We start from the raw sequence: 25,726 nt of genomic DNA on the forward strand, positions 1-25,726 counted from the left end.
CCAATATACGAGGAAGCATCTCCGGGTGCTGCCACTATTTCTGTATTCTGTCAATTATTCTCTGTTGAGGTACCCAATGTCCTACTGTTAAATATTGCTTAGCTGTTTGTATGTTTTTTTTTTTTTTTTTTTTTTAAATGAGGAGGGCACTTTTCAAGCATGGCAAGCTCAGGTGTGTGGGGGGTTTTGGGTGGCAAGGGGGGGTGGGGTGTTGCAAGACCGAGTTTAAACACTTAAACTTTGATCTTTTTAGGTTTAAGCATTTACTAAATTAAACTAAATGTAACTTCCCTACTAACTCACTAGGCTAACTAAATGTACCAGTAAGATGATGCCAGACAGTTCGTTTACGAATGTACATGCCAGCCATATCAGTCATTTTGTTTGTTGAATAGGAACTACACCATAGATATCATACACCGATCAGCCATAACATTATGACCACCTGCCTAATATTGTGTAGGTCCCCCTTTGGCCACCAAAACAGCCCTAACCCATTGAGGCATGGACTCCACTAGACCTCTGAAGGTGTGCTGTGGTATCTGGCACCAAGACGTTAGCAGCAGATCCTTTAAGTCCTGTAAGTTGCGAGGTGGGGCCTCCATGGATTGGACTTGTTTGGCCAGCACATCCCACACATGCTTAATTGGATTGAGATCTGGGGATTTTGGAGGCCAAGTCAACACCTTGAACTCGTGATTCATCAGACCAGGCCACCTTCTTCCATTGCTCCGTGGTCCAGTTCTGATGCTCATGTGCCCATTGTAGGTGCTTTCGGCAGTGGACAGGGGTCAGCATGGGCACCCTGACTAGTCTGCGGCTACGCAGCCCCATACACAACAAACTGTGATGCACTGTGTGTTCTGACACCTTTCTATCAGAACCAGCATTAACTTTTTCAGCAATTTGAGCTACAGTAGCTCGTCTGTTGGAGCGGACCACGTGGGCCAGCCTTCGCTCCCCACGTGTATCAATGAGCCTTGGCCGCCCATGACCCTGTCACCGGTTCACCGCTTTTCCTTCCTTGGACCACTTTTGATAGGTACTGACCACTGTAGACCGGGAACACCCCACAAGAGCTGCAGTTTTGGAGATGCTCTGACCCAGTCATCTAGCCATCACAATTTGGCCCTTGTCAAAGTTGCTCAGATCCTTACGCTTGCCCATTTTTCCTGCTTCTAACACATCAACTTTGAGGACAAAATGTTCACTTGCTGCCTAATATATCCCGTCCACTGACCAGTGCCATGACAACAAGATTATCAGTGTTATTCACTTCACCTGTCAGTGGTTGTAATGTTATGGCTGATTGGTGTATTTTCAACATAGTTTTACTATGTAATTCAGCTTGTGTACTGAAAAGTGAGAATGCCTAAACAAGTTATTAAGTGCATGGCCCTCTCATTATAAATTACTTGTGGATATGTTTGTTGAGGTGGAAATCTTCTAAATTACATTCAGCAGGTTAGTGTTGGTTGGTTGAGTATCCATGGGCCGGTCTGAGTCAAAGTCCCAGTCCGTCCCTGCCACATATAAGGGACTGCAGTTAATATATTAATGTGAGAAAGTACAGAGACAATCCACAGAACATACAGTACTGTGCAAAAGTTTTAGGCAGATGTGAAAAAATGCTGTAAGGTAAGAATGCTCTCAAAAATAGATGTTAATAGATTATATTTATCAATTAACAACATGCAAAATTAGTGAACAGAAGAAAAATCTACATCAAATCAATATTTGGTGTGACCACCCTTTGCCTTCAAAACAGCATCTATTCTTCTAGGTACACTTGCACACAATTTTTGAAGGAACTTGGCAGGTGGGTCATCCCAAATGTCTTGGAGAACTAACCACAGTTCTTCTGTGGATTTAGGCAGCCCCAGTTGCTTCTCTCTCTTCATGTAACCCCAGACAGACTCGATGATGTTGAGATCAGGGCTCTGTGGGGGCCATACCATCACTTCCAGGACTCCTTGTTCTTCTTTACGCTGAAGATAGTTCTTAATGACTGTTGCTGTATGTTTGGGGTCGTTGTCATGCTGCAGAATAAATTTGGGGCCTATCAGATGCCTCCCTGATGGTATTGCATGATGGATAATTATCTGCCTGTACTTCTCAGCATTGAGGTGACCATTCATTCGGACCAAATCCCCAACTCCATTTGCAGAAATGCAGCCCCAAACTTGCAAGGAACCTCCACCATGCTTCACTGTTGCCTGCAGACACTCATTCATGTACCGCTCTCCAGCCCTTCGGTGAACAAATTGCCTTCTGCTCAAGCCAAATATTCAAATGTCAAATGTTGACTCATCAGTCCAGAGCACTTGCTGCCATTTTTGTGCACCCCAGTTCCTGTGCTTTCGTGCATAGTGGAGATGCTTGGCCTTATTTCCACAACAGAGGTATGGCTTTTTGGCTGCAAGTCTTCCATGAAGGCCACTTCTGACCATACTTCTCCGGATAGTAGATGGGTGTAACAGGGTCCCACTGTTTTCTACCTATTCTGAGCTGATGGCGCTGCTGGACATCTTCCGATTGCGAGGGGAAGGAAGCATGATGTGTCTTGTGTGGACGGCACATCTGGAAAACCCTGTCTGCCTTGAAATTTCTGCCTGGGAGAGACCTTGCTGATGCAGTATAACTACCTTGCGTCTTTTTGCTGTGCTCAGTCTTGCCATGTTGTATGACTTTTGACAGTAAACTGTCTTGAGTTTGGCTGTTCCTCACCCAGTGTTATTCCTCCTACACAGCTGTGTCTGTTTCAGTTAATGATTGTGTTTCAAACCACATATTGAATTGATGATCATTAGCACCTGTTTGGTATAATTGTTTAATCCTACACCTGACTATATGCCTACAACATCCCTGACTTTGTGCCAGTGTACATAGAAGAATTGTTGCTGTTTTGAAGGCAAATATTGGTTTTGATGTAGATTTTTCTTCTGTTCACTCACTTTGCATTTAGTTTGCATCTAATAACATGTCTTTTTGAAAGCTCTTACTTTACTGCATTTTTTCACACCTGCCTAAAACTTTTGCACAGTACTGTATATGTTTTATACTGAAAACAAATACAAAGCAATTACAAATACAGGGACACAATTATAATAACCTATGTGTTTAGCATTTTCTAAAGGATTAACACATCAGAATCACATTATTCACTGGACTTAAAACAGTGCAATGTTGAGATAAGTAGCCATTTTGCTGGTGAGGTATTTTAAATATATAATAAAATTATGGTATAAACATCATTCACAGTAACAACCAAATTCAACATATTGTTTCTGTCCAAGGAAGGAAAATTAGTTTCTCCACACATTCGGTTTTGGCAAATAAGTATCTGTTGTTAATTTCCACTCAATGAAGCATGTCGCACACGTGGATTTAGGCTTTCTCCGTTTTTATAATTAAAAATAAAGTCATATTCAGTCCGTTGCATGGAGAACTGCTCCTGTAAACAATACTGTGCTTGGTTTTGAGGAGTCCAAGCGATGCTGAAATCGAACTTGTTCAGACACTTTATGGGAATGAAGACCCTCTGAACAGAATTAGCCAAATGGCTGAATGTATCGCTCTTTCTTGTTGCTTCACTTCCTGTTATCCCCTTTCATCACATCTCTCTGATAGACATCCTTTGCAGGAGACTCTGGTGGTAGCAGCTCTGTCTGGAGGAGTCCATGGATGCCACTGACGTGGTCAGACTCTTACGGCCCTTGTCGTGGCCGGAGTTTCTTTGCCACCTGCACAGTAAAAGCTCCACTTGCTCCCTGAAGAAGCGGGTGGTGAGAGAGAAGAGGATGGGCTTCAAAGCACTGTTGATTGGTACAATGAAGATCACCACCCAGGAAGTCATGGACCCTTGGAGGAGAAACACAAATAATAAACCTGTTATCTCATGGTTTTATTTCAGTTGGCAGTAACTCCTGTGCAGTGTGTACATATATGATTTAATGAATCTGCTTGCAGGTACAGTATCAGTTGTTTTATAGTAGCTCAGGTGTATGCATTATATTCACATTGCATCTTTACATTTCCAGAATGGATTAGTGTAATTAAATATGACAAGTGTCAAAGTGTTCAACCAACATTTGCAAATTAAACTGCAAGTGTCGAGAAATCAACTGACAAACTGTAGGAACAGATATATTTCTTGTTTAGAATGAACTGATTTGATGGTTTTGGCCAATATGTGCAGGTGTCTTTGAATGACAATAATCTGACACGGTGCTGTCTGGCCTCAAAACAATGTAGTATGTCTGATTTGTTCAAAAAGTATTAAAAGTGTGAACTTAGAGGAAAGAGGAATTGCCTGGCTCCCATTGGCTCATTCGCATGCCAATATTTTCTGTAATAACTACACTGCCTGGAGGGGAGGCAACCAATAGGCCTAGGCTCTAAGCCGAGGACCCCCAGAGATTTATTTTCTCCTACATGCCATCCATAGGAGTTGTTTTTCTCTCCTCTGTGCCTAAAAGGTTTATTTATTTAAAAGTTCACGTACTTTATTTTTAGATCATGTAAACTGTTTACAGGTCTATATGTATTTTACTTTATTGTATTAATGTAGTATTTTATTTGCTGTACATTTGTTGTATGTTTACCAGTCTGTAAAGTGCTTTGTGGCTACCCTGCGAAGGGTGCTAAACAAATACAAATTGATTGATTGATTGATTGATTTTTAGAGACGCCTCCATGTAGCTCAAATACCTGATACGAGGTGTTAAATGTAATAATATACTGTATTGACAATAAGTTGTCTGGCACTGGGTTCTCTGTCTCTCCCCTCCCTCCATATGCCTAGACCACAGTTAAAATACACTACCGTTCAAAAGATTTGGGTTACTTAGAAATGTCCTTGTTTTCGAAAGAAAACGGACGCCTCACAGGTCCTCAACTGGCAGCTTCATTAAATAGTACCCGCAAAACACCAGTCTCAACGTCCACAGTGAAGAGGCGACTCCGGGATGGTGGCCTTCTAGGCAGAGTTGTACAGAAAAAGCCATATCTCAGACTGGCCAATACAAACAAAAAATTAAGATAGGGAAAAAAAACACAGACACTTTGAGGTGTTCTGATCACAAAGAAGAACATTCGTGAGACACAGACCAAATGAAAAGATGCTGGAGGAGTGCTTGATGCCATCTGTCAAGCATGGTGGAGGCAATGTGATGGTCTGGCATGCTTTGGTGGTGGTAAAGTGGGAGATTTGTACAGGGTAACAGGGATCTTGAAGAAGGAAGGCGAGAACTATTGAGGAAAGAAGCAATCAGCTGTTATTCTGTCTGTAATGGAGTGGCCAGCACAGTCACCAGATCTCAACCCTACTGAGCTGTTGTGGGAGCAGCTTGACTGTATGGTGCATAAGAAGTGCCCATCAAGCCAATCCAACTTGTGGGAGGTGCTTCAGGAAACATGGGGTGAAATCTCTTCAATTACCTCAACAAATTGAGAGCTAGAATGCCAACGGTCTGCAAGGCTGTAATTGCTGCACATGGAGGACTCTTTGACGAAAGCAAAGTTTGAAGGACAATTATTTCAGTTAAAACTTTGTCAATGACTATAATTTTTATTGATTTTGCTATATTTCCTATTCAAACTCATTTCATGTATGTTTTCATGGACAACCAGGAAATTTCTAAGTGATCCCAAACTTTTGAACGGTAGTGTAAATGTATTGTTTATTGTGAATTGAAAAAAACATTGCATATCACTGCTCATTTTATAGTGGGCATACGGCGTGTGGCTGCGTATGACGTAGACTACACCACTGTGCCCAATGGATTGGGTTTCGGATTACCTTTCCAGCTCCAAGAGCTGAGAGGAGTGATAATGGAATGGAATACTTCGAATGCAGCTTGATGTCAAAGTGGTAATACTATATTTACCCCAATACAAAGCCAGTAAGGAAAAGACACTGTGATGGAAGGCGACTTAAAACTATCACAAGAGAGGCATCATAGGAGACTGTAGGGAAGATTTTAATCATTAGGTTATGCTGGAGCCCACCAGTAGTCCCCAGTTTCATTAAGCGTCTCAGTAATAAAGAAACACTGAATATGAAAAAATCATGCCAATTCAAATACATTTTGAAACTATTCTCCATACACTCTTGTAGAGGTCTCCCTTTCTCTATAGCACCATCAAGTACATGATCTCACCATTAGATTTTAAATACATTTAAGATAATTAACAGTCTGGTTGCAGCTTGAGGTGAAGACCGATTGTGGTTACAATGGAAACTGAAGCAGAAGTAGAGAACTGAAGCAGCTGTAAAGCCTTACTACTCATAGGCTCAGGTGTGCATACAGTAACATTGTGCCCTCTAAAGCTGTAAGACTCCACCCTTCTTGGTGATACTAGTGAGGAATCATGGTGCCTTATTGTGATACATGAAGGCCATAGGATTTATACATCATGACCATTAGATTTCTGATATTGAGCACATTAACCCTAACCTAGCTATACAGGAGATTAACACCTCGGATAAAGTGCAGGACATTCATGGGTTTATCCTGTGGTATTTATACATTAACTCAGGAGGAATTACAGTACCTTATTGTAAGGAATGACACCACTCTTTAAAGTGGAATTATCTTTTCAGTAAATTCCATATTTATATCATGGAACATCACCCAGATCCTACTTTGAAGTGTGGTTTACCACACTTCACCACCCTCTGGGACAATAGTGTCAAGGCTCCGTGACAAAGCTACTGGCTTACTTCACTGCTGCTCTGTGCGAGTGGAACAGGCACCAGCAACGTTGAAAAAGGACACAGGCCGCTGGAAACCAAAACACTACCTCATCCGAGACCAACAGGACAGAACAGCAGCACATGGTTAACTCGCTGTTAGACAATCTACACATTCGACCAAGAACTCAGTGAGAGACAGAATTTCAATCAATTGCATTTTATTTGGAACACTTGGACATGCTGTTGGGCTTCCTCCAGTGAAGACCCCGGGGCTCCGAGCTCAAGGAGGCTCCTTTACCCTTGGTGGGAGCACACAGGAGTGTTACGGCACAGAGGGGCACTCACAAGCGACAGGGTCGGACCAGCACACACAAGGGTCTAGACAGCCGGTTGCTGGGGCGATGCGGCCCACACACCACCTGATGGCCGCGTGGGATTCTGCAGCCTAGGAGAGAAGAGGGGGTTAATACACAGCACAGCATACAGACAGCACACTGGGGTCCCTACAGCATCTCCCCACAGTGGGGTTAAGAGCACAGCACAGTTAATGTGCATCAGAGCAAGAGCACAGCGTGGACAGGGACTCACCATTAGGCTGACAAGATCGCTCCCATTTCAGAGGTGATCCTCCTCTCGGGGAGGGCCGCCTCCCGTCCCCTCGCTCGCCTCCTCTCGGGGAGGGCCGCCTCCCGTCCCCTCGCTCGCCTCCTCTCGGGGAGGGCCGCCTCCCGTCCCCTCGCTCGCCTCCTCTCGGGGAGGGCCGCCTGTCTTCTATCCCAGGTGGACCCCCTCTGCTATTGCCAAGTCTGCAGACCCAGTGTTCTCTGCTGCCTACCAGACACAGGCAGACTTGGGGGCCCTTGTGTTGGTACCAGCGGGGGCAGGGGCAGCGGTGCCAGCAGCTCCCTGGGCGGGGTCTCGGTCTCGTGCCAGAGCGGGATCTCGGTCCGGGGCCAGGGCGTGGTTTGTTCCCAGCCTCACTAAAACCCCCTCGCTTTTTGACTGCCTCATTCTTCCTCCCAGCCTTGCTTGATCCCAAACTCTTCACGCCCCTCCTCATCCTAACCCTTCCTTCTTCGAGGTCTCTCCCTCGCTCCTTCTGCTCCACCCCCTCCAGGAGCAGAGACCCAGCTACCACAGACATTCCTCGGTCTGGCCTTGCCTCACTCTCTGGCCTCAGCTGCATTAGCGACTCCCAGCCACCAGAGGGGGCCAGCGAACCCCAGCCAACCGCATTGGATTCTTCATCCCGATTGGTGGAGCGCTCCTGCAGGTCAAAGTTCAGCATTCCAGCAGCAGAACCAGCAAGGTGATGGGGGACAGCGAGGACCAGATCTCTCCTCCCCTCTTCCATCTCCCCTCCATCATCTCTCAGGTTCTCAGCCACACCCAGGCACCCCCACAGCCAACACAGCACCACCAAGAAGGGGGGCGAAGGGAGGCCACGCCCCCTGCTCCGTTTCTGCAGCATGGCGAGTGGAAATCAGTGGAAATGCCTACAGACCTGCCACATGGACCAGAGCCTTAGAAACTGGGAAGACGGTGAAATGTAGACAAAAACGCTAGAAAGCCCAGACAAACTTGAGTATAAACAGGCAAAAACAACCGTGCACAGACCCAGACACACAGCGTGCGATAAGAAACAGCCCCCCCATGCCCGCTATTTATAGCCACTCCCGAGAACCCAGCCAATGAAGCCCCCGACCCCACCTCGCCCCCAGCAGCCGTGCAGCAGAGAGGAGCCGCATTCTCACGGGGAGTCGCAGGATCTGAGCTGCAGCCTGTTCTCTGCAGGGACCGTCAGCAGAGGGCATTCATGTGTTCATTTCTCAGCAATAGCCTGTAGGCACAGCAGTGATAGTAGTGTTGGCTGTATTAGTAACACTAGATGTTGTATTAATTGTATTATTAGTGTTTGGCTGAATGTAGAAAGGCGGTGAGGTTATGTGTGTATGTATTTGAAAGACCGCACCTTTTCTGAAGCAAACACACACGTGTGTTTACATATCCCCCTGTGGAGGTGAGGTGATTCAAACAAAGGGAAATGTTTAGTAGGTGCAGCCCCAAGGCTTAGGTTTACGGGGCGCGGAAAATTGGTAACTTGATTTCTTGCTTAAGTGCTTTCCACCTTTTCTTTACCGTAAAGGGGCGTTGCAGGCGACATGGGAGCAAGGAGGAAAACAATCAAGAACGCAAGAAGCATAATAAAACTGTGAAGTGCTATCTAGCAGGGATAGAGGACTAATATTACAAGTGCTGTTGGAAGAGATGCGTCTTGAGTAAGCGCCGGAATGAGGTCAAGGACTCTGCTGTTTTGACTTCGGTGGGCAGGTCGTTCCACCACTTAGGGGCCAGGGATGAGAAGGTGCGGGAGGAAGCCTCGCCATGTCACATGGTAGGTCCGGTCGCTGAGGTATGAGGAGAACCAGGTGAGAGCAGTCCCAGAGATCCCAAGGTCAGCGAGGCATGAGAGGAGGATGGAGTGATCGACGGTGTCAAATGCTGCAGAGAGGTCAAGGAGGATGAGGACTGAGGAGAGGGAGGCGCCCGAGCACGGCTGAGGGAGTCAGTGACAGCCAGGAGAGCCGTCTCAGTGGAGTGAGCTGTGCGGAAGCCGGATTGCAGAGGATCAAGGAGTGAGTGTTGGGACAGAAAGTCCGAGAGCTGACGGTGGACCGCCCGCTCAAGAGTCTTGGAGAGGAAGGGAAGTAGGGAGACAGGGCGGTAGTTCTGAGGAGAGGTGGCATCAAGGGTTGGTTTCTTGAGCAGTGGGATGACAGCAGCTTGTTTAAATGCAGAGGGGAAACAGCCAGAGAGGAGTGAGGAGTTGAGGAGGGAGGAGATGAAGGGGAGAAGATCAGGAGCGGTTGCTTGGAAGAGATGAGAAGGGAGAGGGTCCAGGTCGCATGTTGTGGGTTTGTGACGTAGGAGGAGAGCAGAAACTTCAGCATCTGAGAGAAGTGAGAATGAAGAAAAGGAAGCTAGGTCGGTGGGAGGTTTCGGTGTGATGGGAGATGAGGGTGGTGTATTGAAGAGCCTGCGGATGTCTGCAATCTTGGAGGAGAAGAAGGAGGCAAAATCATCAGCAGTGAGAGATGTGGGAGGAGGAGGGGGGGGGGCAAGGAGGGAGGAGAAGGTGGAGAAGAGTTTGCGAGGGTTGTTGATAGTGGATTCGAAGAGAGATTGGAAGTAAGACTTCTTGGCTGAGGTGAGAGAGGACGAGAATGTGGACAGTAGGGAGCGGTAGAGTTCGAGGGCGGCTGGGAGTTTGGTCCTTTTCCACTTCTGTTCGGCGGCATGCAGACTAGTTTGGGTTGCACGGAGAACAGCAGAGAGCCATGGCTGAGGAGGGGAGGGACGGGCAGGACGAGACGTGAGAGAACAGAGAGAGTCAAGGGAGGAGGTGAGGGAGGAGAACAAAGAGGAGGTAGCACAGTTGACAGATAGATTTGAAAAACAATCAATGGAAGGCAAGAGAGTGAGGGCAGTGTAGGAAAGGGTGGAGGGGGAGACAGAGTGGAGATTTCGGCGGAAGGTGACAGAGGGAGTGGGTGGAGAGGGGAGGGAGGGAAGGGAAAGGGAGAAGGAAATGGGTGTCACGGAGAGTGTCGAAGGGGAGCAGCCTCTTGAGAAGATGAGGTCTAGCTGGCGGCCAGCCCTGCGAGTGGGGGGCGATGGGGAGAGAGAGAAGTTAAAGGAGTGAAGGAGAGGAAGAAGTCCGGCACAGTGGGAAGGGTTGGAGAGGTGGATGTTGAAGTCTCCCAGGAGGATGGTAGGTGAGGACAGCGAGGGGAGAGAGGAGAGAAGAAAGTCGAGTTCATCCAGGAAGGAGGTGAGTGGACCAGGTGGACGGTAGAGAACTAGAAGGAAGAGGTGAGAGGGAGAGGTGATTTCCACTGCATGGAATTCAAAGCTGTGGGTCGAGATAGAGGAGAGAGAGGGGGACAGAGAAGAGGAGAGAAGGGGAGAGCAGGAGCCCTGTTCCTCCTCCCCGCCCAGTAAGACAAGGGGAGTGGGACAGGACAAAGTGAGAGGATAAGGCAGCAGGGGTGGTAGAGTTGTCTGGGGAGATCCATGTCTTGGTGAGAGTGAGGAAATCCAGAGACTGGTGGGAGGCGAAGGCAGAGATGAAGTCGGCCTTGTTGGAAGCTGAGTGGCAGTTCCACAGCCTCCAGAGAGTGGAGTAGAGGAGAGGGAGGAGGAGGGGAGAGGCAGAGAGATGAGGTTGGAGGGATTAGGGAAACAATGGCGCGCAGGTGCACGCCGAGAGGAAGGAGAGAGCAGGACAGGAATTGGAGAGATCGTCATGGTTGCCTGTTGTTGCTGTGCAGCATCTCCTCACAGTCTTCTCCTCACTGGAGTCCCTGCCCTTTGTAAGTGGGGCCCTTCAGAAGGGGGGCACTGAGGCTGCTGGTGCTGACTGCTAGCGCAGAGGGGTGGGGGGCTGTTAAATACGTCACCTGTAACTAATGAGGACAGTGCACACCTGTGTTGCGTTGAATGACACAAGGCTGGTCAGGATGGCCCTCCCTCCCACGCAGGACTGCTAATAGCACAATTACTGGTCGCTTCATATCTGAATACAGACAAAGACAGTGCCAGATACACGCAGTTACACTGAACAATAGCTTATAGTAATGTTAAACAAATGCTAAATAATCACAGCCTACACAGTGTAACGCTTCTGATTGCAGACAGGGCGTGTCGAGTGCGCTAGGTTACTGGCTAAATTCACTAACAAATTAACAAACAGTCACTGCTTTTCCGACAATACAGGTGCAAGATATACAATTCGTAGCTAAACAACAAACCATATAAACAGTCTATGTAACTTAAGTAAACTAGTTAATAACTTAACTAAACAGTTCTTAACAGTACTTGAGGAAATACGGTTGTGACTTTTCTAATACATGTCTGTGGGTACCATTTTCTTTTCACTAACAATACCTGGATGTTTACAGTGTCTGGTTTGACCTGTTGCATTACTACTGTAATACCTGGCGAGGGGCAGAAGGGCAGAACCCAGGTGCGGAGAGACACAGAGTAGCCGTACAGGCGTGGGTCGAGGGCCAGCAAAAGGGATCCACAGGGCATGGCAAGAAGAAAGGTCAAGAGGGCAGGCAGGAAGTCAGGTGATCGGGCAAACAAGTCAGTAGAGTGCAATCCGAGAGGCTATGGTCAAAAGGAGGCAAAAGAGGTCACAAAATAGTAGCAAAACAAAGAGAGGGGGAACACTTAGAAATGACTCTAGGGAGAGATCAAGACTTAGCGCTGAGTGCTGGGAACAGGGGGTTAAATACTGAACAGGGAAGGGAAGCTGGGTGGTAGAGTAGCTTAATCAGGACGGGCCCAGGTGCCAAGAAAAATGATGGGCCCTTATCACCACCCATATTTACCTTAAAATTAAAATAATTGTGTTTTTAAGGCTGTGTGTTAATATTACTGAACATTGTAACAGCAGAGTAGAAACTAATCTAAGGGCACATTTGAAGCTGTTACCAGAGAAGCCGCAATACAGCCAATACATTCAGCACCATGGACGGCGGTCAGAAATTAACCAGTATAAATCGATCAGCACCATGGAAAGCACAAAGCGGTCAAAAAACACCCTATTTAATCTGCAAATTATAGGCAATAGCCTGTATTATAAAACATAAATATATAGCTCAGTCTCTTGACAGAAGCACTGAAACACAGCTAATGACCCAGTACATGCTCACTGAAGTTATGCATGACAGCAAAACTGACACAACGGTATTTCAAATGATCTGCCTCCCGCAGAGGCCTATAGCAAAAACACCAGCAAATCAATCAAGTAGAGCATTCAAACAGATTGCTTAAATTGCAGCATGCCTTTTAACAGTGTATGATGCGCATGTGCTTACTATTATTCTTATAGCCTAGTTCAACGTATCGGCTATGATGCCAATGAAATGGCTCAGCGGCCGTGCACCAGAACATGGTTTCCAAAGACAGATTGAGCAAGATGTGGCAAATGTTCTAAATGAGTTTTTCACAGAGGTTTTTACAAAAGAAAAAACAGATAACATGCCACAGGTTGACAATCAGTCCAGTCAAACCCTAAGAGAGATCATGATAAATGAGGAGCAGGTACTAAAGGGACTAGCAGAATTAAAAACAAACAAATCACCTGGGCCAGATGGGATATTTCCAACAGTACTTAAAGAAATGAGGGAAATTATTTATAGGTCGCTTACTACAAATGACACTTAGAACAGGGGATGGGCCAACTGACTGGAAGACAGTAAATGTCATACCAATCCACAAGAAAGGGGACAAAACTGAGCCAGGAAATTACAGACCAATCAGTCTCACCTGCATCACCTGTAAAATGTTGGAAAAAATTATTAGACAGAAAATCGAAGAGCATCTTAATGAAACCATATTCTTGGAGATAGTCAACATGAGGCAGATCATGTCTTACTAATTTATTGGAGTTTTGTGAACATGCAACTGCAGCTGTTGATCATGTGAAAGCATATGATATGATATACTTAGATTTCCAAAAAGCTTTTGATAAGGTTCCACACCAAAGACTGATCCTCAAATTGGAAGCTGTAGGCATTCAAGGAAATGTAAGTAGATGGATTATGAACTGGTTGATGTATAGGAAACAGAGGGTGTCGATTAGAGGAGTCACTTCTAACTGGAGTGAGGTTGTTAGTGGAGTTCCACAGGGATCAGTACTAGGGCCTGTGCTTTATCTAATCTATATTCATGATCTGGACTCTGGGATAGTTAGCAAACTTGTCAAATTTGCAGATGATACTGAAATAGGGGGCTCAGCAGATACAATTTTGGCAGCACAAGTTATTCAAAGGGACTTTCTCAAAGTAACGCATGAGAAAGACCTAGGAGTCTACGTGGACTCCTCACTTTCTCCATCCAAACAATGTGGGGAAGCAATAAAAAAGGCAAACAGAGTGTTAGGGTATATTGTCAAAAGTATAGAATTGAGAACAAGGGCAGTGATGTTCAGACTGTACAATGCACTAGTTAGAGCTCATCTGGATACTGTGGACAGTTCTGGGCTCCACACTTCAAGAAAGATATCGCTGCTCTAGAGGCAGTTCAGAGGAGAGCAACCAGACTTATTCCAGGTCTGAAGGGAATGTCCTACTGAGAGACTGAGGACCTGAACCTTTTCACCCTGGAACAGAGGAGACTACGTGGGGACTTTATTCAAGTCTTCAAAATCATGAAGGACATCGACCACATCAAACCAGAGGAGCTTTTCCGGATCAGCAGGGACATATGGACTCGGGGACACAAATGGAAATTGGGCTTCAACACATTCAATACGGAAAACAGGAGACACTTCATCACACAGAAAGTCATCACAATCTGGAACAAACTCCAAAGCAATGTGGTTGAAGCTGAAAATGTGGGAAAATTTAAAAATAGACTGGATAGGATCCTTGGATCACTTAGTTATGAATAGCCTACTCTTGTCTGTAAACTTTATGTTCTTCTTATGTTCTAAACTGTAGTAATCCTACATATGTACAAATATGTATATTTTGTGTATGAATAGTTGGCCTATTTCTGAAATTTTAAAGGTGAGGCTTTGACTCCTGGTGTTCATTCATCTCCACTGTGCAGCTATGTGCAGCTATGAAGTGCAGCTATGAAGGACTGTTGTACCTCTAATTCCCAGAGAAGGGATTTCTTCCCAAGCATGCCACCTGACACCCTTTCTATTGCAGATGATGGGCATGCTTACTCATAAATATAAATATATATATATATACTGGATAGGATTGGTTCCTATAAATGTTAGTAATCAAAGGTGGTTTTTATCTGGGTTGCTATAAAGCAGAGAGATATTAACTGAAATGTATGAATAAGGATAAATAGTTTTTCATCTATGGGTTTAAAGCATTGAACAATGGACAGACATTATCAATCATTTAAAAAAGCAAACCAAAAGCAAAAGTAAGTCGAATAACAAATGACAAGCATTATTTTATGTGGATTGGATTAACAGGTTTATTTGTGTAATGAGTTAAATAACACTTGAATTGCATAACAGAACCATCATTTGATATGCATTTACCAGTCATTAAAAGTTTTTGTGTCGAATATTAGTAAAAGTACACTAGAAATGCATTTAAGAATAGGTTAAGTGGATGACTCCATTTTAAAGAAAAACATTACTGTTAATGTACGGTAAAAATAAAAAGATGGGCTGCCGAGCTGCCAGACATTTCAGTGTAAAATTAGGTGCAGTTCCTTAAACTTCTCTACAGTCTCATCAGGTACATTTACAGCAATTCACATTCAAACTGTACTGGGTTTTACTGTAAAATAATGTTAAGCATACAGTTAGCATGAATGAAACAAATATTGGACGTGGATTTAACTTTAAATTAAAGGCACTACTTTAGAATCACAGTAGATAACACTGGAAAGTATTGAACAACACTGTAGACAGGGACAGAAACTTTGAATGCACTGCAGTAAAGATCCATTCAAGGTTTCTGCCCATGTCAGTGTGTGCTACTTCATGCTCTGCCTGCACTTTGAGACGGTTAGGCTCCTATAGCATACAGGCAATCTAGTAAATAGATGTGTATTTATGCAGTAAAGATGCTAAAGAAAGGTGCAGTGTGTGATATAAGACAACAGAGATGAGAGGCTTTACATGTTTACCCCACCCTGAAGACTGATAGTTTGTATCGCTTCTGTGTGGCTTTTAAAAGACAGTTCTTTGCACTGGAATCTAAAATGTAGGAAAGTCCCTGATTGAAAAGGGTGATATTTCATGACAAGCATGTGCTGTAAGAGGCGTCGGTATCCACAGCAGTGCACTGTACAGGCCGGTGCACACAGTTCCAGGAGGGCAGGGATGGAATTCAGAAAAGGGACACTGCTGATGAATTCTGGGTGGGAGGGGTGATTTGTGGAGTGGGAAGGGGGGTGAATTGTCATCCTGGGGGCACTGCAGCATTACAGAAGGGCACTTTATGAGTGACAGGGCAAATGGGCAAGGGTATGTGCCGGGCACTGGACATGAATAACAGAATTGCCCACCCTGTCTTGTATCTCTAGGGAGAAAATACCATATTATACACAAGAGTGTTATAAAAATGTACAGTAATGGTAAAATCAAGATCTGGGACATTAGTGTCTAATTTCTTAGAATTTAGCCATTACTAATTAAATATCTATCTTGCTATCTTCCTATCTAAGTGTTTAAGAACCTCAAAATATTATTTGATCCTATACTTATATAAAAGCAAATACAAGTTACATCTATATCAAAAATAAAGTTTGTTTTTCAATGTATAACTTTGTTAACACTTTGGGAAATGATTTACATTTTTATGATAATGATTATTAGTAATAGTAGTGCTGGGGGTATTGGAGGTGGTATAGTGGTAGTATTGCACTTAATTGACAATATCCAAGTTGTGACTGAGTCGATGCATATGTCACAGAGGCTGCCAAGGTTTAGTGTGTTTTCTAACTTTATTTGCACTTGTAGTATTTTCTATTTTTTGGTTGTTAATTTGACCCTTACATTCACTAATTGTTTCTTTTGTTTCACTGATAGATTGATTGATTGTTTCACTTGTTCAAATTTTACAGTAACGCATGGGACACTGACACGGACACCTGTTTCACTGAGCAGCGCCCCACCCTTCACTCACAGCCACTACACCTGTTGACACTCAGCATTAGATAAAGGCTGGAGTGCCCAGAACAGAGGAGAGCAGCGGTGAGGTGGTCCGAGTCCGAGTCTGAGTCCGAGTCCGAGTCCGGGCTGTGAGGGTGCCAGCCGGTGAGGGTCGAGGCCTGTTTGGACTGACAGCGTACCTGGAAGTGTTTGCCCTGGTGGACTTGCCTTGTTGGATAGACGATTCGAAGTTCCACTGCGGAAGGCGGCACCTGGGGTTTCGGATTGAGCCGCACAGAGGGAGAGAGGCGCAGTGAAGGGTGAGAGGAATGTATACAATACTACCCGAAATCTATATGAAAGCATAACTGTCTTTATGAAATACCAATATGCAATGCAGGGAAGTGTAAATATCTGTTGTTTTATTAATACAAAACGAACCGAGTTCAGTTGGAAACGAACCCGGCACATTTGTATTGCACACAAGGCAAGTGTGAACAGCTAGCACACTGATACATTGTTTCAAAGCAAACAAACCCAGTGCGAAACCCCTATATAATATATATTGACCTTTGTTTATCTTTATCACGGTATCATTGAGCCAATTGCATATGAGATAGCAGTTGCCTCAAAGTGAGATGCATTTAACCACTATTGGTGAAGTCAAAACGCAATATCAAGATGAATATCTGCTTATATACTGTTCATTTTATTTTAGACCACAGATGGATACAAAGAGGTTAATAACCATCAGGATCGATGTGGTAAGTTTGTAGATCACTCTTTCTTTAACTCACTGTTGATAACTTCACATCAAAGTGTTTATTCGTGGTATGAGGTCAGAAACAATTCCATCAGGCTGCCTTTTAAAACTTAAATATAAATGATCTATAAATTACTATCAAAAAGTAAATAGGGGGAAAGCAACATCAAAACATATACAAGTTGATGGGGTATAATTTCTGAATTCATGTTATTCTTAAGGACATATTTGTATCCTTTATACGTGCATTGGTGTTTGATTTCCTCCTTATGACACAAACTCCAGATGTCACTGGCTTTGTGTTCGTATCCCAGTGCACAATATCGGTTCCCTGTAGCGAGATTAATTGTATAATTCTTATCATTTGAAGTTCTGCAGAGGATGCTGGAAGACAAGTTAAAAAAGCCTGGTCTAATCTCTGCTTCAGTACACTGCTTTTACTCTCCATGATTACACTGCAACACATCAAGTGCTTTATTAGCATAAAACAAATGTTACGAATATGAGTTACAAATATGTAGTTTGCAAGGAGACTTATGCAGTGTTTCTTGTTGAGTTTTTAAACTGCTGGAGGTATTATCAGCACGGCCAGAGATGGGCAGACAAAACACAATATCTGTCCTTGTATCGGAACACACTATTACTAGAAAAACACTTTTAAGACACAATATTGTTTACTTTAACCATATTAGTTTGAAAAGAAACAGACTTGTTGTCCATGAGAAATGTGTACAATTTTTACATTCACAGGTTTGGAAATTGCATTGTACAGGACATGTACCATGATAGAGAGATATTTAAGAAATGAAGACATTCATCTGAACACGACTAATCAAACCTGTGGAACACACACTATGATGTGTGAAAGGCAGCCATCAGGTGGTAAAAATACACAAATTCCCAAAGCTTTCATTCCACTTTAAGTAAAGAAAGTAGTGTTTGTGGCGGGTTTTAAGAATGTACATGAGAACATATCCTATCCCTATGTCCATATATATCAATATATACAGTACTGTGCAAAAGTTTTAGGCAGATGTGAAAAAATGCTGTAAGGTAAGAATGCTCTCAAAAATAGATGTTAATAGATTATATTTATCAATTAACAACATGCAAAATTAGTGAACAGAAGAAAAATCTACATCAAATCAATATTTGGTGTGACGACCCTTTGCCTTCAAAACAGCATCAATTCTTCTAGGTACACTTGCACACAATTTTTGAAGGAACTTGGCAGGTGGGTCATCCCAAATGTCTTGGAGAACTAACCACAGTTCTTCTGTGGATTTAGGCAGCCCCAGTTGCTTCTCTCTCTTCATGTAACCCCAGACAGACTCGATGATGTTGAGATCAGGGTGAACAAATTGCCTTCTGCTCAAGCCAAATATTCAAATGTCAAATGTTGACTCATCAGTCCAGAGCACTTGCTGCCATTTTTGTGCACCCCAGTTCCTGTGCTTTCGTGCATAGTGGAGATGCTTGGCCTTATTTCCACAACAGAGGTATGGCTTTTTGGCTGCAAGTCTTCCATGAAGGCCACTTCTGACCATACTTCTCCGGATAGTAGATGGGTGTAACAGGGTCCCACTGTTTTCTTCCTATTCTGAGCTGATGGCACTGCTGGACATCTTCCGATTGCGAGGGGAAGGAAGCATGATGTGTCTTGTGTGGACGGCACATCTGGAAAACCCAGTCTGCCTTGAAATTTCTGCCTGGGAGAGACCTTGCTGATGCAGTATAACTACCTTGCGTCTTTTTGCTGTGCTCAGTCTTGCCATGTTGTATGACTTTTGACAGTAAACTGTCTTGAGTTTGGCTGTTCCTCACCCAGTGTTATTCCTCCTACACAGCTGTGTCTGTTTCAGTTAATGATTGTGTTTCAAACCACATATTGAATTGATGATCATTAGCACCTGTTTGGTATAATTGTTTAATCATACACCTGACTATATGCCTACAACATCCCTGACTTTGTGCCAGTGTACATAGAAGAATTGTTGCTGTTTTGAAGGCAAATATTGGTTTTGATGTAGATTTTTCTTCTGTTCACTCACTTTGCATTTAGTTTGCATCTAATAACATGTCTTTTTGAAAGCTCTTACTTTACTGCATTTTTTCACACCTGCCTAAAACTTTTGCACAGTATTGTATATGTTTTATACTGAAAACAAATACAAAGCAATTACAAATACAGGGACACAATTATAATAACCTATGTGTTTAGCATTTTCTAAAGGATTAACACATCAGAATCACATTATTCACTGGACTTAAAACAGTGCAATGTTGAGATAAGTAGCCATTTTGCTGGTGAGGTATTTTAAATATATAATAAAATTATGGTATAAACATCATTCACAATAACAACCAAATTCAACATATTGTTTCTGTCCAAGGAAGGAAAATTAGTTTCTCCACACATTCGGTTTTGGCAAATAAGTATCTGTTGTTAATTTCCACTCAATGAAGCATGCCGCACACGTGGATTAAGGCTTTCTCCGTTTTTATAATTAAAAATAAAGTCACATTCAGTCCGTTGCATGGAGAACTGCTCCTGTAAACAATACTGTGCTTGGTTTTGAGGAGTCCAAGCGATGCTGAAATCGAACTTGTTCAGACACTTTATGGGAATGAAGACCCTCTGAACAGAATTAGCCAAATGGCTGAATTTATCGCTCTTTCTTGTTGCTTCACTTCCTGTTATCCCCTTTCATCACATCTCTCTGATAGACATCCTTTGCAGGAGACTCTGGTGGTAGCAGCTCTGTCTGGAGGAGTCCATGGATGCCACTGACGTGGTCAGACTCTTACGGCCCTTGTCGTGGCCGGAGTTTCTTTGCCACCTGCACAGTAAAAGCTCCACTTGCTCCCTGAAGAAGCGGGTGGTGAGAGAGAAGAGGATGGGCTTCAAAGCACTGTTGATTGGTACAATGAAGATCACCACCCAGGAAGTCATGGACCCTTGGAGGAGAAACACAAATAATAAACCTGTTATCTCATGGTTTTATTTCAGTTGGCAGTAACTCCTGTGCAGTGTGTACATATATGATTTAATGAATCTGCTTGCAGGTACAGTATCAGTTGTTTTATAGTAGCTCAGGTGTATGCATTATATTCACATTGCATCTTTACATTTCCAGAATGGATTAGTGTAATTAAATAAGTGTCAAAGTGTTCAACCAACATTTGCAAATTAAACTGCAAGTGTCGAGAAATCAACTGACAAACTGTAGGAACAGATATATTTCTTGTTTAGAATGAACTGATTTGATGGTTTTGGCCAATATGTGCTGGTGTCTTTGAATGACAATAATCTGACACGGTGCTGTCTGGCCTCAAAACAATGTAGTATGTCTGATTTGTTCAAAAAGTATTAAAAGTGTGAACTTAGAGGAAAGAGAAATTGCCTGGCTCCCATTGGCTCATTCGCATGCCAATATTTTCTGTAATAACTACACTGCCTGGAGGGGAGGCAACCAATAGGCCTAGGCTCTAAGCCGAGGACCCCCAGAGATTTATTTTCTCCTACATGCCATCCATAGGAGTTGTTTTTCTCTCCTCTGTGCCTAAAAGGTTTATTTATTTAAAAGTTCACGTACTTTATTTTTAGATCATGTAAACTGTTTACAGGTCTATATGTATTTTACTTTATTGTATTAATGTAGTATTTTATTTTGCTGTACATTTGTTGTATGTTTACCAGTCTGTAAAGTGCTTTGTGGCTACCCTGCGAAGGGTGCTAAACAAATACAAATTGATTGATTGATTGATTGATTTTTAGAGACGCCTCCATGTAGCTCAAATACCTGATACGAGGTGTTAAATGTAATAATATACTGTATTGACAATAAGTTGTCTGGCACTGGGTTCTCTGTCTCTCCCCTCCCTCCATATGCCTAGACCACAGTTAAAATACACTACCGTTCAAAAGATTTGGGTTACTTAGAAATGTCCTTGTTTTCGAAAGAAAACGGACGCCTCACAGGTCCTCAACTGGCAGCTTCATTAAATAGTACCCGCAAAACACCAGTCTCAACGTCCACAGTGAAGAGGCGACTCCGGGATGGTGGCCTTCTAGGCAGAGTTGTACAGAAAAAGCCATATCTCAGACTGGCCAATACAAACAAAAAATTAAGATAGGGAAAAAAAACACAGACACTTTGAGGTGTTCTGATCACAAAGAAGAACATTCGTGAGACACAGACCAAATGAAAAGATGCTGGAGGAGTGCTTGATGCCATCTGTCAAGCATGGTGGAGGCAATGTGATGGTCTGGCATGCTTTGGTGGTGGTAAAGTGGGAGATTTGTACAGGGTAACAGGGATCTTGAAGAAGGAAGGCGAGAACTATTGAGGAAAGAAGCAATCAGCTGTTATTCTGTCTGTAATGGAGTGGCCAGCACAGTCACCAGATCTCAACCCTACTGAGCTGTTGTGGGAGCAGCTTGACTGTATGGTGCATAAGAAGTGCCCATCAAGCCAATCCAACTTGTGGGAGGTGCTTCAGGAAACATGGGGTGAAATCTCTTCAATTACCTCAACAAATTGAGAGCTAGAATGCCAACGGTCTGCAAGGCTGTAATTGCTGCACATGGAGGACTCTTTGACGAAAGCAAAGTTTGAAGGACAATTATTTCAGTTAAAACTTTGTCAATGACTATAATTTTTATTGATTTTGCTATATTTCCTATTCAAACTCATTTCATGTATGTTTTCATGGACAACCAGGAAATTTCTAAGTGATCCCAAACTTTTGAACGGTAGTGTAAATGTATTGTTTATTGTGAATTGAAAAAAACATTGCATATCACTGCTCATTTTATAGTGGGCATACGGCGTGTGGCTGCGTATGACGTAGACTACACCACTGTGCCCAATGGATTGGGTTTCGGATTACCTTTCCAGCTCCAAGAGCTGAGAGGAGTGATAATGGAATGGAATACTTCGAATGCAGCTTGATGTCAAAGTGGTAATACTATATTTACCCCAATACAAAGCCAGTAAGGAAAAGACACTGTGATGGAAGGCGACTTAAAACTATCACAAGAGAGGCATCATAGGAGACTGTAGGGAAGATTTTAATCATTAGGTTATGCTGGAGCCCACCAGTAGTCCCCAGTTTCATTAAGCGTCTCAGTAATAAAGAAACACTGAATATGAAAAAATCATGCCAATTCAAATACATTTTGAAACTATTCTCCATACACTCTTGTAGAGGTCTCCCTTTCTCTATAGCACCATCAAGTACATGATCTCACCATTAGATTTTAAATACATTTAAGATAATTAACAGTCTGGTTGCAGCTTGAGGTGAAGACCGATTGTGGTTACAATGGAAACTGAAGCAGAAGTAGAGAACTGAAGCAGCTGTAAAGCCTTACTACTCATAGGCTCAGGTGTGCATACAGTAACATTGTGCCCTCTAAAGCTGTAAGACTCCACCCTTCTTGGTGATACTAGTGAGGAATCATGGTGCCTTATTGTGATACATGAAGGCCATAGGATTTATACATCATGACCATTAGATTTCTGATGTTGAGCACATTAACCCTAACCTAGCTATACAGGAGATTAACACCTCGGATAAAGTGCAGGACATTCATGGGTTTATCCTGTGGTATTTATACATTAACTCAGGAGGAATTACAGTACCTTATTGTAAGGAATGACACCACTCTTTAAAGTGGAATTATCTTTTCAGTAAATTCCATATTTATATCATGGAACATCACCCAGATCCTACTTTGAAGTGTGGTTTACCACACTTCACCACCCTCTGGGACAATAGTGTCAAGGCTCCGTGACAAAGCTACTGGCTTACTTCACTGCTGCTCTGTGCGAGTGGAACAGGCACCAGCAACGTTGAAAAAGGACACAGGCCGCTGGAAACCAAAACACTACCTCATCCGAGACCAACAGGACAGAACAGCAGCACATGGTTAACTCGCTGTTAGACAATCTACACATTCGACCAAGAACTCAGTGAGAGACAGAATTTCAATCAATTGCATTTTATTTGGAACACTTGGACATGCTGTTGGGCTTCCTCCAGTGAAGACCCCGGGGCTCCGAGCTCAAGGAGGCTCCTTTACCCTTGGTGGGAGCACACAGGAGTGTTACGGCACAGAGGGGCACTCACAAGCGACAGGGTCGGACCAGCACACACAAGGGTCTAGACAGCCGGTTGCTGGGGCGATGCGGCCCACACACCACCTGATGGCCGCGTGGGATTCTGCAGCCTAGGAGAGAAGAGGGGGTTAATACACAGCACAGCATACAGACAGCACACTGGGGTCCCTACAGCATCTCCCCACAGTGGGGTTAAGAGCACAGCACAGTTAATGTGCATCAGAGCAAGAGCACAGCGTGGACAGGGACTCACCATTAGGCTGACAAGATCGCTCCCATTTCAGAGGTGATCCTCCTCTCGGGGAGGGCCGCCTCCCGTCCCCTCGCTCGCCTCCTCTCGGGGAGGGCCGCCTCCCGTCCCCTCGCTCGCCTCCTCTCGGGGAGGGCCGCCTCCCGTCCCCTCGCTCGCCTCCTCTCGGGGAGGGCCGCCTCCCGTCCCCTCGCTCGCCTCCTCTCGGGGAGGGCCGCCTCCCGTCCCCTCGCTCGCCTCCTCTCGGGGAGGGCCGCCTGTCTTCTATCCCAGGTGGACCCCCTCTGCTATTGCCAAGTCTGCAGACCCAGTGTTCTCTGCTGCCTACCAGACACAGGCAGACTTGGGGCCCCTTGTGTTGGTACCAGCGGGGGCAGGGGCAGCAGTGCCAGCAGCTCCCTGGGCGGGGTCTCGGTCTCGTGCCAGAGCGGGATCTCGGTCCGGGGCCAGGGCGTGGTTTGTTCCCAGCCTCACTAAAACCCCCTCGCTTTTTGACTGCCTCATTCTTCCTCCCAGCCTTGCTTGATCCCAAACTCTTCACGCCCCTCCTCATCCTAACCCTTCCTTCTTCGAGGTCTCTCCCTCGCTCCTTCTGCTCCACCCCCTCCAGGAGCAGAGACCCAGCTACCACAGACATTCCTCGGTCTGGCCTTGCCTCACTCTCTGGCCTCAGCTGCATTAGCGACTCCAAGCCACCAGAGGGGGCCAGCGAACCCCAGCCAACCGCATTGGATTCTTCATCCCGATTGGTGGAGCGCTCCTGCAGGTCAAAGTTCAGCATTCCAACAGCAGAACCAGCAATGTGATGGGGGACAGCGAGGACCAGATCTCTCCTCCCCTCTTCCATCTCCCCTCCATCATCTCTCAGGTTCTCAGCCACACCCAGGCACCCCCACAGCCAACACAGCACCACCAAGAAGGGGGGCGAAGGGAGGCCACGCCCCCTGCTCCGTTTCTGCAGCATGGCGAGTGGAAATCAGTGGAAATGCCTACAGACCTGCCACATGGACCAGAGCCTTAGAAACTGGGAAGACGGTGAAATGTAGACAAAAACGCTAGAAAGCCCAGACAAACTTGAGTATAAACAGGCAAAAACAACCGTGCACAGACCCAGACACACAGCGTGCGATAAGAAACAGCCCCCCCATGCCCGCTATTTATAGCCACTCCCGAGAACCCAGCCAATGAAGCCCCCGACCCCACCTCGCCCCCAGCAGCCGTGCAGCAGAGAGGAGCCGCATTCTCACGGGGAGTCGCAGGATCTGAGCTGCAGCCTGTTCTCTGCAGGGACCGTCAGCAGAGGGCATTCATGTGTTCATTTCTCAGCAATAGCCTGTAGGCACAGCAGTGATAGTCGTGTTGGCTGTATTAGTAACACTAGATGTTGTATTAATTGTATTATTAGTGTTTGGCTGAATGTAGAAAGGCGGTGAGGTTATGTGTGTATGTATTTGAAAGACCGCACCTTTTCTGAAGCAAACACACACGTGTGTTTACATATCCCCCTGTGGAGGTGAGGTGATTCAAACAAAGGGAAATGTTTAGTAGGTGCAGCCCCAAGGCTTAGGTTTACGGGGCGCGGAAAATTGGTAACTTGATTTCTTGCTTAAGTGCTTTCCACCTTTTCTTTACCGTAAAGGGGCGTTGCAGGCGACATGGGGAATGCCTGTGAGAAGGGGTTGTAGCATTGTGTGGTCCGAGTGGTCCGCGGAGTGGTCCAGACCAAATACCAAATTGCTATGTTTTTTGTATTGCGCTGAACACGATATGCCCGGTCCGAGACCGCGGTACGGTTATCTGACGCCCGATACTGTTTTGATATTCGACTTGCGCTAAATGACACGAGTGAAAAGAGCTGTATCTCCCCAACCACAAGAGCTAGCGTTTTGAAATCAACTTTCACATGAAGAAGACCAATTGTGAATCTTTCACAGCGACTGTTTTACTTGTGAATACGAGTAATTTGTGAAAATCAATAACACACCGCATACAGCTTATCTGACATTAATAAAATGGCTTATGCTGGGCTGTGTGCACATATAAATACTTATTTCCCTCATTAACATGCAAATCAATGTATAACTTTTTTGAAATGCGTTTTTCTGGATTTTTGTGTTGTTATTCTGTCTCTCACTGTTAAAATACACCTACCATTAAAATTATAGACTGATCATTTCTTTGTCAGTGGCCAAACGTACAAAATCAGCAGGGGATCAAATACTTTTTTCCCTCACTGTATATATATATATAT

At 44.5% G+C, this 25,726-nt stretch overlaps 1 protein-coding gene across 1 annotated transcript; it reads right to left on the reverse strand.

Annotated features, from left to right (window-relative positions):
- Positions 1 to 6,898: 6,898 nt before the first annotated feature.
- Positions 6,899 to 8,341, reverse strand: LOC136751826 (5E5 antigen). The gene is made up of 2 exons (XM_066707586.1): positions 7,286 to 8,341; positions 6,899 to 7,142 (listed from the first exon to the last, which is right to left on the reverse strand). Exons 1-2 carry the CDS (start codon positions 8,166 to 8,168, stop codon positions 7,039 to 7,041), a joined length of 987 nt encoding a protein of 328 aa, XP_066563683.1. The 5' UTR covers positions 8,169 to 8,341; the 3' UTR covers positions 6,899 to 7,038.
- Positions 8,342 to 25,726: the final 17,385 nt, after the last annotated feature.

Source organism: Amia ocellicauda, chromosome 6 (genome assembly GCF_036373705.1).
Source record: "Amia ocellicauda isolate fAmiCal2 chromosome 6, fAmiCal2.hap1, whole genome shotgun sequence".
NCBI lineage: Eukaryota > Metazoa > Chordata > Actinopteri > Amiiformes > Amiidae > Amia > Amia ocellicauda.

Coding starts and splice junctions, on each gene's coding strand:
- LOC136751826 (XM_066707586.1), bottom strand. CDS start 8,168: ATGCTGCAGAAACGGAGCAGGGGGCGTGGCCTCCCTTCGCCCCCCTTC. Junction 7,143..7,285: donor GCGATCTTGTCAGCCTAATG/GTGAGTCCCTGT, acceptor CTTCTCTCCTAG/GCTGCAGAATCCCACGCGGC.